Source organism: Sebastes umbrosus, chromosome 9 (genome assembly GCF_015220745.1).
Source record: "Sebastes umbrosus isolate fSebUmb1 chromosome 9, fSebUmb1.pri, whole genome shotgun sequence".
Lineage (NCBI taxonomy): Eukaryota > Metazoa > Chordata > Actinopteri > Perciformes > Sebastidae > Sebastes > Sebastes umbrosus.
The window spans coordinates 3,176,735-3,194,541 of record NC_051277.1 but is presented as its reverse complement, the minus strand read 5'-3'; the positions used below and the strand labels follow the sequence as shown (position 1 = coordinate 3,194,541).

At 44.1% G+C, this 17,807-nt stretch overlaps 1 protein-coding gene across 1 annotated transcript; it reads right to left on the bottom strand.

Moving 5' to 3' along the window:
- Positions 1-2,488: 2,488 nt before the first annotated feature.
- On the bottom strand, positions 2,489-17,426 carry LOC119494002 (sodium-dependent phosphate transport protein 2A-like). The gene is made up of 13 exons (XM_037779585.1): positions 17,357-17,426; positions 14,828-14,900; positions 14,546-14,737; positions 13,997-14,143; positions 13,566-13,709; positions 12,358-12,469; positions 11,656-11,851; positions 10,445-10,540; positions 10,219-10,279; positions 9,964-10,131; positions 9,636-9,752; positions 4,702-4,826; positions 2,489-3,486 (listed from the first exon to the last, which is right to left on the bottom strand). Exons 2-13 carry the CDS (start codon positions 14,886-14,888, stop codon positions 2,875-2,877), a joined length of 2,031 nt encoding a protein of 676 aa, XP_037635513.1. The 5' UTR covers positions 14,889-14,900; positions 17,357-17,426; the 3' UTR covers positions 2,489-2,874.
- Positions 17,427-17,807: the final 381 nt, after the last annotated feature.

The following is a 17,807-nucleotide window of genomic DNA, read 5'->3' as shown; positions in this document are numbered from 1 at the left end:
ACAGACTATTGCTGCATCAGCACCTGGGTTAGTGAAGCAAAGAAATGCTTTGGCAGCAAAATGTGAGAGGCTTGAGGGTTGAAAAGGTTTATGAAATTAGCTATTGAAGAATGTGATGTGACTTCAGCTGTACTCCGAGCAAGTTGTGAACACGGCAGAAAGAAATTACTTTTGAGTCTCTGAAGGGATTTACTAAACGCTCACACACACACATTTATAACTTGATGCCACCTGGAGTCGGATGTACAGTAGATGGAGTAAAGTGAGCGTATGTTGGGGAAAGATTCCACATAATGTAGGGGTCAGCAACCTGCAGCTCTTCAGCCCCTCTCCAGAGGCTCCCTGGGGATTTATAAAAATGGAAATGAATAACTGTTTTTTGTTTACATTTTCATTTGTATCTATCATTGTTGTAGTTCTATGGTACGATGGCACGACGCAGTATTAGGGCCACATTGAGGGGAAAAAAAGAAATCTGAGATTTCGAGAATAAAGTCATAATATTACGAGAATAAAGTCATAATATTATAAATAATTAATAAGTAATTTTATATGTTTTTTTTCTCGTAAAGTTATGACTTTATTCTCGTAATATTACGACTTTTTTTCTCGGAAAGTTATGACTTTATTCTCGAAATCTCCCTCAATGTGGCCCTAATACTCCGTAGTACATTGTCTCTTTGGCCCTCAATGCATTAGACTTATATACTATATACTTAGACTATAAACTGTGTTACCTTCATCACAATGCTCAAATGTTTTGCGGCTCCAGACAGATTTTTATTTTTTTTTGTTGCCTAAAATGGCTCTTTTGATAGTAAAGGTTGCTGACCCCTGACCTAACGGGATCACAGTAGAAAACAATTGACTAAAATTAATTTTAGATTCTAGATAAGTGAAGAAAAAGGGACATTTAGGAGCATGTTCGTGGGAATCAGTGTTAATAAATCTGTTTATCTGATAATAATGTCAAAGCTGAAACACAGTGATGACAACAGAGAGAGCCTCGCTGGCAGCTTCAGGTCCTCGCTGTGAATCCCTGACAGGATCGTGACACTGACCCCGCTGGACTCCAATCCAAACTGCAGTTTCCCTTTGCTAAATCCCACACCGCAGTGAGATAATCAGCACTCAGATCAGCTCTCACTCAGAGAGGAGGGAGAGTGGTGTTGTATCACAGGTGTGTCGTTGTGAGTACGTGCAGGAGTGAGTGTCATGGTAGATTCTGGTTTTCTGGCTCCCCCTTTCTTCTCAGACTGCTCTCAAATGCCTCCCATTAGACTCAGCAGGAATGACGCAAACTCCAGTCCAAACTGCCATGTCTGGTGGAGGAGATGGCCCCAAACTTTAAAGAGCATGGCAGGATCAGAGAGGAGCGTGATGAGACAAAGCTGCTTTTGTTGAAACAAAAAAGTGTCTGGGAGTGTACGTTTGCAGATTAGCGAGGTCCTTGAACGGACACAAAAAAGGACGCTGTTTTCCTGCTGGAAAAGTTCTTTCAAGTATAAAACACATGAGTGAATGACGTGTTTCTTTTTGGCAGGTCTGAGAGACAAAGTAGTTATTTATTTAATGTGTACTTTCATCTTCATTCTTCTTCTGTCTGTCTGTCACCTTAAAAGTGAAAGAGTCAGACTTTATTTCTTTCATTAAATCAACAGACTTCAAGCAGGGAGACATTTCTTAAACGCACGATCAATTGTTACAGTGCAACAGAGAAAACAGCACATATTCACACCTTCAACAACACCGTCTCCCACTCAAACAAACAATAAACACACATTCATACACTCCTTTGATAACATCAAGAAGCTAACGTGATGATTGTTTGAATCCTTTGTAGTGTCGGTGTGTGTATTCGGTCGCCCACCTGCACTTATATAACGAGTGATGGTATTTTAACATAATCATCAAACATGCATCCACTCGGGAATAAGTTTTATCATCAGACTTTGGGCTTAACAGCGAAGCCGGTGTCCTTTTCTGTCCGTCTGTTCTTGACACAAAACATGAAAAAGAAATGAACATGAAATGGATAAACTTTGCACCCAGGACTGCTGAATCCTGGGAAATTGAACAGCTAACAATAATTCAGTGCATATATATGGAAGTTTTTATTGGACTTAATTAGTTGTAATTCAGAAGACAATCCACAAATGTGTACCATGATCTGCAAAAAATCACTATCCACAAACATGTATTTTTGTATTTGTGTTGTGTAAAGTCACATCCACAAAAATACAGGGCGATTTTCAAATACGCATAACTTACTCTGTAAATACGTGTTTTAAGGTTTACATGTAAAGTGATATCTACACATTTGTGCATCTATTTCTACACATGGAATGCTATCTGCGCAGTTGCAGATCGCTTCCTGTGGATTTGTGGTCCATGTGACATTTGCAACTTCCCTCCTGTTTGTTTACAGAATTTTCTCCGATTGGTACCGCAGCAGATCTGTAGATAATAGTTGTAATCCACAGAAGACAATTCACAGCATGGGACACGAACAGAGGTTTCCTGGATGAAAGCCTTGTGTTTGTTGGACCCATACACCACCCCCTCTCTTTTGCTCTTTAAACTACGTCACCACACTCCCGGCGCACTTTCTCGGAGAGTTTACTAATGCCGCAGATGGGTTTGCCGCATTGTAGTTAATGGAACGGCCGGGGCGTTTCGTACGGTCGTGATAAAGCGTTGGTATTTAACGCCCTGGGAATGAGAGTGGGCTGTGATTGAGCTCGCTCAGTTGGATGAAAATCTCATACTGAACTCGTGACATTTAGCCTGGCTTTAGGAGGCTATCTTCTAATTATCAGTCAATTATTTCCAAAACATTATAAAATCTTTTTCCTTCCCTCGATCAAAGTCTGCCTATAGTGGAGTGCTGTTGCACCTCTCTAAGCCTTTTAATTTAAACACCCTCACTGGTACGCCCTCATCCAGGTAGTCCAGGACCGGGTTGTCATAAGCCAGGTGAGCCTTCCTCTGGGCAGCAGACTCTTTCTGCGTGTTCACGGAGGTCGTCTGTGTCGATATATGCTCCTCTTCTTCTGCTTCTTCTTCTTCTTCTTCTCCCCGCCCCTCCTCGCCTGCAGAGCCGCAGCAGACGGTCGCCTTGGTGATGAGGCGGTCGAGCGGTTTGAGAGAGCGCATCCACTGGGGCAGGAAGTCCCAGCTCTGGAGCTTGGCGGGCAGGTGGCGAGGGCTACGGGCCTGCATCACATTCACCATGGTGATGAAGACGGTCACGCCCAAGAAAGGAGCCCCGACACCAGCCATCACCTGCCAGCCTGCCAGCGAGAGGCCCAGCACCAGCGAGGGCAGGAGCAAGAAGCACAGGAGAAGGTACAAGACCGCGAACCAGCGGTACTTGGCGGTGCGCTCACCCAAGACGCGAGCCATCCTTATCGGCAGGCGCGTGAAGGGCAGAGGATACCACAGCAGAATGCCAAAGACGTTGAAGAAGAGGTGACAGAGAGCAATCTACATGCAAAGAGAAGATGAAGAGATAGAGTGCTGAAGGAAGTCATTAACAGTCAATATGTGTTGTCGTCTACATCCTGAGAGAGTCTACATGACCGTGGTTCGAGTCGTGACAGTTTCGTGTAGAGAAACTAACAACTGTTTTCCCTGAAGCGTCCACTTAGTGGCCTCCAGCTTATTTATGCATAAATCCATGTTCATAAATATACATAGGCTACAAACATTATCATAATCTACCATCTGGAGATAATTCTGTGCAACTCCTGTGCTTTTGTTCATGTAGGGCAGGGGTCAGCAGCCCGCGGCTCTTTAGCTCCTCTACAGTGGTTCTTTAAAAAATGGAAATGAATAACTGTTTTTTGACACATTTTCATTTTTATTTATCATTGTTGTAGGTCTACGGTACGACGGTACGATGGTACGACGGTACGACCGTGACGGTACGACGGTACGACGGTACGACGGTACGACGGTACGACGGTGACGGTACGACGGTACGACGGTACGACCGTGACGGTACGACGGTACGACGGTACGACGGTACGACGGTACGACGGTACGACGGTACGACGGTACGACGGTACGACCGTGACAGTACGACGGTACGACGGTACGACGGTACGACGGTACGACGGTACGACGGTACGACGGTACGACGGAGTATTAGGGCCACATTGAAAAAAAATATATAAGATTTCGAGAATAAAGTCTTAATATTACGAGAATAAATTTTAAACATTATAAAGTAGTAATTTTACGTGTTATTTTCTTTTTTTTCTCGTAAAGTTATGACTTTATTCTCGTAATATTACAACTTTTTCTCGTAAAGTTATCACTCTATTCAGGAAATCTCCGATTTTTTCCCCCTCAATGTGGCCCTAATACTCCGTAGTACATTGTCTCTTTGGCCCTCACTGCATTAGACTTATATACTGTATACTTAGACTATAAACTGTGTTACCTTCATCACAATGCTCAAATGTTTTGCGGCTCCAAACTGATTTTTTTTCATTTGTTTTTTTGCCTAAAATGGCTCTTTTGAAAGTAAAGGTTGCTGACCCCTGGTGTAGAGGAAAAAATATATTTGCGGACTCCATTAGCTGACTGTGTGTATCCTCCTCTCAGAGAGGCATATCATGAAAATACGTTTTTCCTTTAAAGTGGGAGGGTGGTGGTAATGGTGCCATTTTCCGTTGTATCTGATAAAACACTTACTTGTAAGGCAGCTGCTAGTTTGTTCCCAGGGCTGGCCAGAGCTGCCAGCAGGGCCGTGGCAGTGGTGCCGATGTTGGACCCGAGGGTGAGAGGATAGGCCCGCTCCAGGCTGATCACTCCGATACCTGAAGGGGGGACAGAAACATGCTGCGTCAGAGGAAACAAGGACAGCAAAATAAAGACGGTTAACCAGGAAATGCTGTTTATCTACTACTCTCTCACTTGATCCACTTGACACTTTAGTGCATGTGCATCACAATCATCGGCTCTCGAAGCTGCGACAAAGACGAGTGTCAGCAGTGATACTGATCTCTCTTGGAAAGTGGAAATCTTTGATTGGGATGACATTTCTGAACAGTTGATAAAAAACTGAATCCGCTGCTTTTACAAGGATAAGAAGATGCATTGAAAATGTTTTAAAATAACTATTTTAATTGAAGCTGCAAGCAGCGATGATCGGGCCCTCGCACTTTTGCGCAAGTCTGGGGATACTGGCGAGACACCGGTTGAAGCAATTATGTATTTCCGTGACCATCTGACACTGCACGCACGAGTTAGACGTTATTTCCTGCGTGGATTGAGTGGCACAGGAAATGACGGATGCTAAATTTTTCACCACTTCCTGTGTCCACTATCTGGCGCTAGAGAACACGCGCTAAACATGCATTATGCTGCTCATTATCAAGTGTAGACCACACAATGTGAATTACATGTAAATCAGATGGTGTTTGTCACATAATGATGACTTCCTGTTGCCAGTAAGTGGCGCTATGACTATGAGTCAATATTGCCATGTAGATGTCCTCAGGCCTGGACTGCTAGGAAGTAGGTCAAGTTAGGGGCAGATTTGACAGTCGAGTTACAACAGTTTGTCAGTTGTTTAATGGCGAATCATGTAAGTTCTCCACCACGCCACGACAACGCCGTTTCATAAAAACTCAAGATTTGAACAACTTTTCATCACAAAGGTCTTCAGATTGTACCGACCAAATTTGAAGTCGATCAGGTTAAATCTTTAGGAGGAGTTCGTTAAAGTACAGAGCCTGCAAATGGCCACAAATACACAAAAAATGTACATAAAATTAAAAATAGCAGACTTCCTGTTGGGTTTAGAGCATAGTCCCGAGAGACTTTTTTTTAAGTCTACCTGTGATACATGTGCCCACCAAATTTCGTACATCTAGCTGAAACGTATCCCAAGGGCTGCTTTGTTGAAATTTTGTAGGGGGCGCCCCCTTGCCACACCCAAGCACAAGACCCTTCAAAAACAACTTCCTGTTTCATGGTGAATGATGTGTCGGCCACGGCAAGCACGTTCAACGGTCTGGCATCATGAACGTCTTAACACCATGCTGACCAAATTTGAGGTTGGATCTGGTTAACGTGCCAAGAGTAGTATGCCAAAATATAGCGACTGCAACTTCCTTTAATTATTCAAAACAATTTGACTCAAATGATATCTCTGATAAATAGACAACAACAAAAATAATATATATGAAATCATTCGTACTTGCTGTTTAGGATGAACAAAAGCCAATATTTGAACAAGCAACAGAGAGGCTGAAACATAACTTTGCCAGATAAGATGGCTAATGACCGTCAAACGAGTGGCTGCTTGACAGAAACTGACAACCAAAGTAGGCCGAAAGTACTGAAATAGCGTGACAATGGCTGCTCTCTATCTGTTTGTTTTTAAATACATGATACTATGACATGAGCAACTTGGGTTGAAGGGGAGCTAAAGTTAAAATCTAACGTAAAATAAACAGAAATATTTAATGAAGTATATCTGAGGATTGGAAATCATCCATGTGTTTCTTGCCTTTTAGCTTTTTTTTTTCTTCAAGCCACTTAATTACTCCTGTTTAAAATGAGACATGATTCCCATCTCACATTTATCACCGGGTAGCAGGCTGATGACTCAGTCATCACTGATTTTACTTGCTTCATTTAGCCGGTGGCATACAGTGCCGGTTACGCAACGTGTTCTTACAAACTTCACAAGCCTCAATCAGTGGAAATAAGCAGGTTTATGTCCTTATTTGGCCCAATCTCGCTGGCAAAGGAGCTATAGCAGTCAACAAGGAAATCAGAAGTGATTTCTCATTAGTGTGAGAACACACTAATTTTAATTAAAGCCATTAAATACACGACAAGAGCACAAACCTTTGCTCAATGTACAGTTAACAATGTATTACTGTAGCAGTGAATGTCTGTGCAGAGGTTGTGGTGAATTTATAACTTTCATGGCCTTGGAAACAACCGCCCAGTTTACGAGCTGCTATAGATTACGGTGGCGATTCTTCCAGGTTTGATTGAAAGTAAAATGTATGTGCTGTTGTTTTTCTCTCTCTGCCACAAACAACTTTAACACAAAGTAGAACTGATATTCATGCAGAAAACGTAATGAGATGATCTAAGCTCACAAACGCAGTGGCAAACCTCAGATGCCAGAAGCCAGAGTCCAGGCTGGTAACATGACTGATAGACTGATAGAAAAGCTCTGCACGGTGCCGGCCCACTCTAAGGATGAGATCTGACACTCCGCACAGTTAGAGTCCAGTTTAATAAGACATTACAAGAGACTCCCTGAGGGGCTATGCACCAAATGAAACATAACTATGCGGGGTCAGGATGAGAAGAAACGGAACACCGGTCCAACCTTCAGGACAGGACTTTTCTTCGAGATCACCCAGCACAAACTGGAGAAGTCAAGTTGGACAGTTAGTTAAGTAGGTCTGGCACTACTTGGTGGAAAGCGAGCACCTGAACAGCAAACTAAAGTTACTACTGTTGTGGATGTGTTATCTACAGCGTCGTATCCTGTGATCCTACGCACAGAAAGCACATAATGTGTCACACTGGCTTTAGTCACACAAGCATTGCTTTACGGTTTACTACTTCTGAATCACAAAGAAAAACTATAAACTACTGGAATGGCACTCAAAGAGCGCAAACCTCCGCCAAGGTGCGTGACTTTGAAAACAGATCACAGATCACAGCTCACAGCTGGCGGTATCGTGAGGTGGTCGTCTTGTAATTAACACGGTGTGTTTCCGTGTAACGTATCGGCGGATGCCTCTCATTCAGCAGCCTTGTTATGTCTGTATAACGTTACACTACATCATGATCCGGATCGCAACCAAAATCTAATGGATTGTTCATTGTACTACACCCGACCCCTCCAAAAAAATTCATTCAAATCCATCACTGACTTTTGAGGTAATCCAGCTAACAGACAGACAAACAAACGCCGGTGAAAACATAACAGGCCTTTGCTCTTGGCGGAGGTAATAATGTGTAATCAATGAGTAGAATCTGCTGTGAATCACAGTTGGATTTTGCATTTGCTATTTACTGATGTACAACTCAAACACTGGCATCAGATGGACCCTCTTTTCCAACTTAGAGGACTTAGACTATGCTAACAACCTCGCTCTCCTATCACATCTACCAAGTCCCATTCAAGACAAAACATCTAGACTACAGAAGAATGCAAGCATGCTGGGACTTAAGATTAACATCACGAAAACAGAAGTCACGCCCCTCAACATGAAAGAACCACCTGTCATAGAGCTAAATGGACAACAACTGACATCATCTTTCACATACCTCGGAAGCCGGGTAACATCAGATGGTGGAGCCGACTGAGACATTATGGCCACATTAGGAAAAGCAAGGACAGCATTTCTAAGATTTGGGAACATCTGGAAGTCGACACACATATAACTAGAAACACCAAGATAAAGTTATACAACAGCTGTGTACTATCTGTCCTTCTATATGGTGCTGAGTGCTGGAGAATGACTGAAAGAGGCAAGCTTTCCAGCTTTCACAACACCCGCCTCAGAGAGATCATGAGGATATTCTGGCCTAGGAAGATTACAAACCATGAACTACACAAAACGACAGGGTGCTTGGACGTGGAAACAATATTGATGAGAAGAAGATGGAGATGGCTAGGACATGTATTAAGGAAACCATCTGATGACATGACAAAAGTGGCATTGTGTTGGACCTCAGAGGGAAAAGGCAAAAGAGGGAGGCCCAAAACAATATGGAGGCGAACCACCGAAGGAGAAATGAAGACAAGAGGATACAAAGCAAACAACACAGATGAGTGGAGATCCTTAGTCCTTGCCCTTTGTGCCACCAGGCATTGTCACATATTGTATTGTACGGGGAGCACAGTTTGGGGGCCTTGCTCAAGGGGCAAACAATCGGCCTCCTGCCGTCACTGAGGTGGGTGGCGGTCAAGAGTGAGGATGATGAACGCATCCGAGAGAGTAAAACAACGTTTTCTGCTCATGCTGTGTTCATACTGCACGCTATTAGTACAGTAAGTGGATCAAAAAAGAACGAAAGTACTTCAGGTCACTAAGGATTTATGAAGTTTTAATTCTTCCTGACAACACAAACAACTCTCACAGAACAAAGAGCTTTTCTGTATCACACTACGTCACCCGATGTAAACTAACGGTTTGTAGTTGGGGGTGTTTTGCAGAATCACATGGAAGAGTTGATGAACTGATTAGAATTCATGACACTAAATGCATCTATTTATTCATTTGCCTTCAAAACAACATCTGCCATTTGACTTATGACAGATGTTGGTGTTACATAACACGTTGGTGAAAGCGTCATATTTTATATAAGTCTAATACAGGAAAAACTTTGAGATTTTAATAACAAAAGTCATTAAACTGCTTGTCCTCACGTATTTCTCTCATTTGTAATCTATGTCGTATGTATTTGGTGCACAGAGATTTTCATGCTTTAACTCATTTCACATGGGGTGCTGATGAGTTTTTACTTCTCCTTACACTATGTTGTCCTCCTCACCTACGTAATCACTTCTCACGTTAACATTTGATCTTGTAAAATGTTTAAACTTTTCACAGAATGTAACATCTCCAGAAGCATATTTCACCCACCTACGAGGGGAGTCATGGTTGAAGTGAAGACGGAGCTACTCTGGACCACGAACGTCACCCCTGCACCCACAAACATGGCCATGTATCCTGACAGCCACCCGAACGGATACGGCAGGTCTGTTGAGATAAAGAGAGAGGAGAGTCTGAAGTTATACCCACCTGTATCTGTACATCTGAATCTTGTTTAAACACATCAGTACTTGTACCTTCTTCACAGCCTATTTCATATCATTTATATCTCTTTTCTTTGCTCATTTTGCAGACTGCGTCGTGCGTTCAGCAGCTACATGTTCATGCGCTGTGTATAGCAGCTCAGCAGCATGCCCACCTGTGTTGATGACTTTATGGATGATCTTTGCGACTTGGCCTTTAAGAAGAGAGTTGAGCAGTTTGACCAGAAGCAGCAGACAGGTACAGAGGGCCGCCAGAGAGCCTGCCAGGAGGATCAGGCCCACGGTGAGGTCCGACAGTCCGGTAGACGCGAACAAATGCCCACCTGCAGAGCCAACATGACCAACAACCATCAGCAAACTATCCCACGATCACACCGTTTCATTACAGACAGCGTTGAGTCTGAACTCACACTTCAGAGACGGCCGGGACAAGTCATGACCACAGTTTGCAGCGCTCACATTAACCGTGGACTGCAGAAAAGAAAGAAAGAAAGAAAGAAAGAATCTGTGATGAAATCCCACAAATTAGCTGCACAGTTCCCCGTATAGCAGCAGTGTCAGGCTCTATTTGGCGCCAGTGTGTGACACAATGTGTCTGCATGAGCAGGAGACAGCCGTGGAGACGGGGGCCATTACCGTAACAAGGTCAGTCTGGCACCATTCTTTCACCAGGCTCCTGTTCCTCATGTCCTCATTTCCCATGGCGATCCCTGTGATCACACACTGGTCCAGCTGAGGGTGAAGAAAGGACAAATATTGTTATTATTCTTTTAAGTTCAGTGAGTCAAAGGAGAGCGAGGTTAAAGTAGTAAAGCTGTCCAAGACGCTGGGATCGTTTGAGATGAGCCGGGCCTGTGCAGAATAGATTAATCGGCGATCGCCGTGCGATGCATGCCGGTTAGATTTGTTTCCGACTTGATTCCGACTTGCTCTGACGCAGTTTCTCCCCACCGACTGCAAGACCTAGGGCATGATGGGAAACGCCTGGCTGTCGCCTGATCAAAGAGCTGATTGGCTCTTAGTTTTGACAACAAACACCACGTGTTGTAGAAAGTCACAACTTTCTGTGTAATTTTAATATTTAAAAGGGACTGTTTATAACTTATCACACTCTTATAAATCATTGCGGGTCGGTGTCCCATGTGCGCTCGCGTGTGGCTACGCTGTTCAGACTCAGACTCCAACACAAACTACACGGAAGCACCAAAACCGCAAAGTTCTATCTAGTGAAGCCCGTCTGTTAAACAGTGTTAACTCTTCCTGCTCCAGCCTCCCGACCGCGGCCAGAAGACACAGGGGAAACCATAGCTTTGGTCTCCAGGGCCGGAGTCTCTGCTGTCTCTGCTCCTCTGCTTGCCTTCACTCACACACCGCGCTCGTTTCCTGCTGCTGAGTGAATAGACGGGGATCCGGAGCGAGTAACGTTATCGTCTCCGACCAAAACTCCGGTGTCTCCCGTGTTCCTTCTGACTGCGGTCGGGAGGATGAAGCGGGAAAACACAGGATCAGCATTGATTCATGGAGAGACCTTGGTCTGGTCAGCTAACATTACTGCCAAGCAGCTGAAATATAGAGTGATATTGTGCTTTTAGCTGACGTGTGTCTCCTCACTGTGTTGAGTGATGCTCGTTCATGTCTATGTAGAGCGAGCACAAGCCCGAGCAACAGGACGCTGACTTTCGTTGACTTAACGGCAACAGGTGTTGCTGTTAACAAGACATTTCTGATTCTTCCATAGAGTTCCTTTAACGCTAGATTGTAGCTATGATTGGACAATCGCTGTTTGGGGGAAGATTTTCTTAGCAAATGGTCACTTACAAAGCTGTTGATTGGCCGATGGGTTTTACCTGTATGATGAGCTTGGTGACTGGCTCGGTGATGACCTTGAGCAGCTCAGGTGCTTCCTCCCCCGGTTGCAGCTCGAAGCAGCCGACCAGCAGGTGTGACAGCCGGGTCGTGACGCCGCTGGCCACCTCCAGCGGCAGCAGAACCAGCACCGACAGCCAGTTGAAGCAGTCGTGGATCGTTGCCCCGGCAAAGGCGCTGCAGTGGGTCACAATCATTTTTAACTAAGGTCAGACATAATCAGCATGATCAACTACTCAAACTGATTGCTTGTTAATCTGCTTTTCACGGCTCAACTTTTTTTGGGATGTGTGTGATGTAATGAGTATTTTAGTTTTGACTCAGTGTCAATGAAAGTTTAATAAATGGTATTTATTTTACCAGATTAAGCAACGTGCCATCTGTTCAGCGCCGTATACTTTCATGCCAAAGGGTTACTGGTGTGGGATCAATGTGGATTGGTGCCATTATTGTCACTGTTGTAGACGCTCAAATGGAGGCTGAAGCAAAGAGGCAGCGAACAGCTGCTAATGCTTTCTCTTCACCCTCCTCTGGGTTCTCCTCTGCACTTTCAACACTTTCATCCTTCTTTCCTCCCATCTCCCCCCACTTATCCTCTTCACTTTTCCATTTCAATTCCTTCTTCCCTGCTCTTCAGCTTCACCTCCACTCTCCCTCTGCCTCACCACCTTTTTGTCACTCACCGTTGAAACTCGTCCCTCTCTGCTGCTTGCATCATGGCCACTATGGTGTTCGTGACTGAAGTCCCGATGTTGGACCCCATGATGATCGGAACGGCCGACCTCACTTCTAGCACTGTGAAGTGAGACCACGCAGAACGGCACACATTACTTGAAAGTCATCAAAACGATATGCATATAAATGTATAATAAATACATACACATAATAATGAGACACGACCTTTCGCATTTCAGAATGCCCCGTGAGTTTTAATGGAGATGAAAGGTGATTGTGATCTGCAGGTGAGTGGAGGCAGCTTAGCCTTCACACTCTGCAGGGAGGTTCATTGTTGAGGATGCCTTTAATGATGATGACCCACAGGGCACATGCACACACATTCATACACACATCCATGCCTTTGCATCTCTTTCTCTCTTTGATAATAACCTTCAATCTTCTCCTCGCCCTCTTACAGAATGGATGTAGAAGCACAGAGGCGGCTGCATACTGATATCATTCACTTTAACGACTTTAACAAAAGACGGGAGACCTTGGAGGCAGCGCTCATTAGAAACAGACGGGTCGTAACCTCGCGGTCTTTATGAGGCGTGATGAACTGTAGACTCGACTGTGATGGTGTGAGATTACAGGGTGGGAAACGGTTTGATTTCATTATCTCTCTGATCCCAGTTCAACCTACTGGATTACAATAGTTCTCAAAGGGTTTTTTACAAATCTCAAAATGGTCAGTCAGTCAGTGTGTGGTGAGAGAACACTAAGGCATGTGTATATATATACACACAGAGCTAAATCTTCCTCTGTCCTAATAAACATTAATCTGCCTATATATTTATGTATTTAACCTATAAGCTATATTCGCTAATTTAATTAATGCTAAGCAGCAAATCAAGTAGCATAATTTACTGTTTCCTCCAGAGGGATCACAGCAGGAGGAATTAAATTGATTGGATCTTTTTGTTATTGCCACACCATGGGAGTTTTATCTGTATTTATTACTACAGTATATGTTACTGTTTTTGTGTTTACTGTAATATGTTTGCTTGCAGAATAATAGCCTAAAGAATACACAGTATATATACAGTATATATCTCAGAGTAAATGAGGCCAGCCTGGACATCTTTCCTTTTTGGAGTCTTATTCAAAACCCCAAAATAACTTGAACACTCGCACATGTACACACACACACTCTTTTTTTTATGCTCCTACTCACATCCGGAGGCCACCAGGCTGACGACAATGGAAGTGGAGGTGGACGAGCTCTGGACGAGCACAGTCACCAGTATCCCCACCACCAGCCCCGCCACGGGGTTAGACAGCACCGCATTGTCCTGGAAAATGCCCCCCGCCACTTTACCTGGTTAAATATGCCGCCCACATACACACAGAGACACAAAAAAGAAATGCAGGTCTCAGACATGACACAGATGCCAAGAGCCAAGAGCAATGTTAAACAAAACTCAAACTGCTTGTTTCCCTCCAAAGACCACAAAGGTCACCAGATGAAGCTCTGGCGGTAAATTATACAGCACAGGGCCCCGGTGGGACAGCGTGAACTGTTCAGCAGTGACTCACTTCTTCTTTGTCAAACATCACCCGGCTGAGGGGTGAGGTGGGGAGGTCAGAGAGGGTTACGGTACTTACCCCCTGCTAACTGGAAGGCAGAGCTCAGGGTGTCCAGGGAGCAGACAAAGAGGAAGAAGAGGACGAGGAGGAGAGGGAGCTTGGATAGATTGATGAGGAGCTGCTTGGTGTTGTTGGGACTCACTGCTGAGGCCTGTGGAGAGCTGTCTGCTCAAAACATCAACAACAACAACAAGAAGCAGGGAGATGGTTTAGCCTCACAGTGGTGTGTGCAAAGTTATCAAAATACAGATCAGATGTGGTTTTCTGGCCACATTCTTGTGATTTATGTGTTCTGGATGAGCCTCAGTAAGCAATCTCACATATAGACAACATCTGACACATTACCCAAAAGCTGCTGATTGACAGCAGGACTTTTGCCTTTTGTTGCCCAGACTGCATGATCCCACATGGTCCCCGTGTGTCTTTTGAGCGTGTATCTAATGAGCATGTGGTTCGGCTTCTGCTGTTGTTATTTCGCCTTTTTTCAAAGAGATCAGACCTGCTGCTGCAAAACCCTGGAGGGGTTTGAATGAATGCATGATTCTGCTCTTCATGCCGCTCTTGTACCTTTCTCTTTAGGGAGTCTGCCTGCCTCCCTGAGTGAAGGTTTGCCGGAGAGGTGATTGGTATGTTGCTTGTAGCACTCCAAGCTGCTGCTGAGGTCAAGGGTGGAGCCCATGCCGGACTCTCTGTCCTCCTCCTCCTCCTCCTGCGGGTGTTTGGGCTTCAAGGAGAGCCGAGTGCCGTGCATCTTCACCCCTGATAACCAATAACAAAAAGTACACACTCAGGTGGAGAAAGCAACAAAAACATAAAACAGAACGATGGGAATGGAAACTAATAAGTTACCATTGTAGTTGAGCCCCGTGCTCCCTCCAGAGGACACTATCGTTATAGGACGAGAGGACATGGTGCTTTGATGCTGTGCGGAGACATGGAGGTAATTAAAATCACAGGATGAAACTGGAACACATGTGAGAATGTGTTTATCAGCCACCTGCAGCAGTAAAAAGGAGATGTCTGTGTATGAGCCCATCTCTCACCACGCTACTCATGAGATCAACAGACAAGCAATTAGAAAGGGAACAAAAGCGGCCCACATTGTTTGTAATTGGCAGCTGTCCTTGGCTTTCAAGGTCAAACCGCACACTTAAACCACAAACGCCGCGAGGCATCGTCTCGGCTCTCAACAAATGAACGCCTCGTCAGAATCAATAAGGAAACATCAGTATCCTAACTCGTCTTGCCCTCCATTTCCTGCAGCTGCAAAGTCAGACTCTTAAAGGGACTCTCTAGCGTCTATAGAGCAGCAACTCCCCTTCAAAGATGTTCACGCTCTCGCTTTTTTAAAAGAGAAACGTTTTTTTTGCCCTTTTCATGTCAGCCACTTTGCCATATTTTGGGGACTCCAGCGGAGGAGGGAGTGCTAATGTGTGTCTCTGTAAAGCAGAGAGGATGGGAAGTGAGTTCAGTAATTACAGCAGTCCAAATTACAGTAATTACAGTCGCTGCATCTTTTCTCATTCTGCGAGGCATCCTCCTGCAGAGAGGCCCTGTTAGCGTATGGACGTATGTGAGACAAGCTCTATAGATTGCAGCTGAATGTACTTGTGCATGTTTCTGTGTGTGCGTGTAGTGAATGTTATCCTCTAATCCACCTGCCCCTTCGCTCATCTGTTTGACGGTGTTACACCGAAATCTGTGACCAGCGAAAGAGAGAGCCAGCAAAACATGAGGTCACCAGTTCTGACGGCCATCGTCAGAAAATGTGACCCCGCTGTAATAAATGAAGCAAAGATGTGACAGAAAACACACAATATGTTTTAATTTAAAGATATATTCACAAAACGCTAAAAGAAAAGCAAAAGAGAGGTACAGTCTGCCACTTTCTATGTTTCTGAGTTTGCCATTCAACCAGCAGTAGACTGAATGTTTTTCGGCATCATTGGACAAAAATCCCATAATAACCTTTCAGCATATTGTAATTCAAGTGTTCTGAGAGATAACTAGACTTCTGCTCCTCCTCATGGCTCTGTTTTCAGGCTTTAAAACATCTAGAGTGTGACGGGAGACTTTGTCCAATCACAGGTCATTTCAGAGAGAGAGAGAGCGTTCCTATTGGCTGTGCCAATACACGGCCGCTGGGTAACAAACTTTCTCATTTTACAGCTAAACGATGCACTACAAGATGATTCTGAAAACATTTGAGGAGAGAAATAGGCTGTAAAGCGCTACATTGTGACAGTAGAACATGAAACAGGTAATCTGAACAAAATCATGTCCCTCTGTGTCCTCCGGTGCTCCTAACGGCATCTGCAAGATTTCACAGACCAGAAGAAAACAAGCAGTCAGAACTGATCTGAGGTCTGCTGTCCATCTGCCGTCTGTTAGAGCCGGCTGTCAATCACTCACGAACTCCGACCAAACGGTTAAACTAGGCAGCGTTGATCAAATATGAATCAATATTCTGTTACATTAATGTCTATTTCTCTCCTCAGATGTTTTCAGAATCATCTTGTAGTGCACGGTTTAGCTTGAAAATGAGAACGTTTGTGACGCTGCCGCCATTGTGGAATCTGGTAAAGGAACGCCAAGTTCTGGTCACATGACCGGAGCTCAGCCAATAGGAACGCTCTCTCAATGAAATGACCTGTGATTGGTCAAAGTCTCCCGTAACGGGCTAGATGTTCTAAAGCCTGTAAACAGAGCCATGAGGAGGAGCAGAAGTCTAGTTATCTCTCAGAACACTTGAATTACAATATGCTGAAAGGTTATTATGGAGTTTTTGCCCAATGATGCCAAAAATATATACTGCCTACTGAAGCTTTAATGTAACATAATATTGATTCATATTTGATCAGCGCTGCCTCGTTTGACCGTTTGGTCGGAGTGATTGACAGCTGCTCAGAGACGGCAAGGCTCCAGTCTGTGAAATCTTGCAGATGCCGTTAGGAGCACCGGAGGATGTGATTATTTTCAGACTACCTGTCTCATACACTACTGTCAGAATATAGTGACCGTTTTATAAGAAATAACTTTTTTTTAAATCATATTGTCTCCATTTCTACCGACTGCAGCTTTAAGTCACTGTGGCTCACATCATATGGCGTCTCAATGCTGTTTGTGCTTTATGCCAAAAATCTTTCTACTTGAGTTTTTACTTGGAAGTAGAAAAATAAAAGGATTAATGAAACATTTAGTAACAGTTGTCAGTGAGTGATGGCTGACTTGCCAACATTTTCCAAAGGATTGTGTGGAGCCGATGGTCCTGCAGCTTTAGATAAAAAGCATTTCAAATAAATTATTCAGTGACGAAAAGAAATGTTTCTTATCGTAAATATTTGATATTGTCAAACGCAGCAGAGAGCATCTTCTTACCTTGTGTGGAGCAGTCTTAGGTGTTGTGTGTGTGTGACCCCCCTGGAAAAAGGAGAGCACCAAAACTGAAGTGTAAATCATCTTTAAGTAAGCCAGCAGGTATAACACCTCATCTCTTGTCGATTAACTTGCTCCATCATCAGTGACCTCATTTGTTAATCAATAACACAGATCCTTAACTTAATGATGCATGAGCTGGGGAAAGCACGTTGTGTGTTATAGGTGATGAATGATGTTTGTTCAAGCTGCTATTTTTCACCTGCTATGACTCAGGGCCAGATAAAGAATGTGGAGATGAAGAGGACTGTGTGATGGGATTAATGATCATCCTTGTTGTTGGAGGCTCTTCTAGTTTGGAAAGGAGACATCTGACACCTAGTGGTAAATGTTGGAGGAAACTCTCACTCATATTCTCACTCAGCTGTTTTTCATCACGTATACCACAGATTAA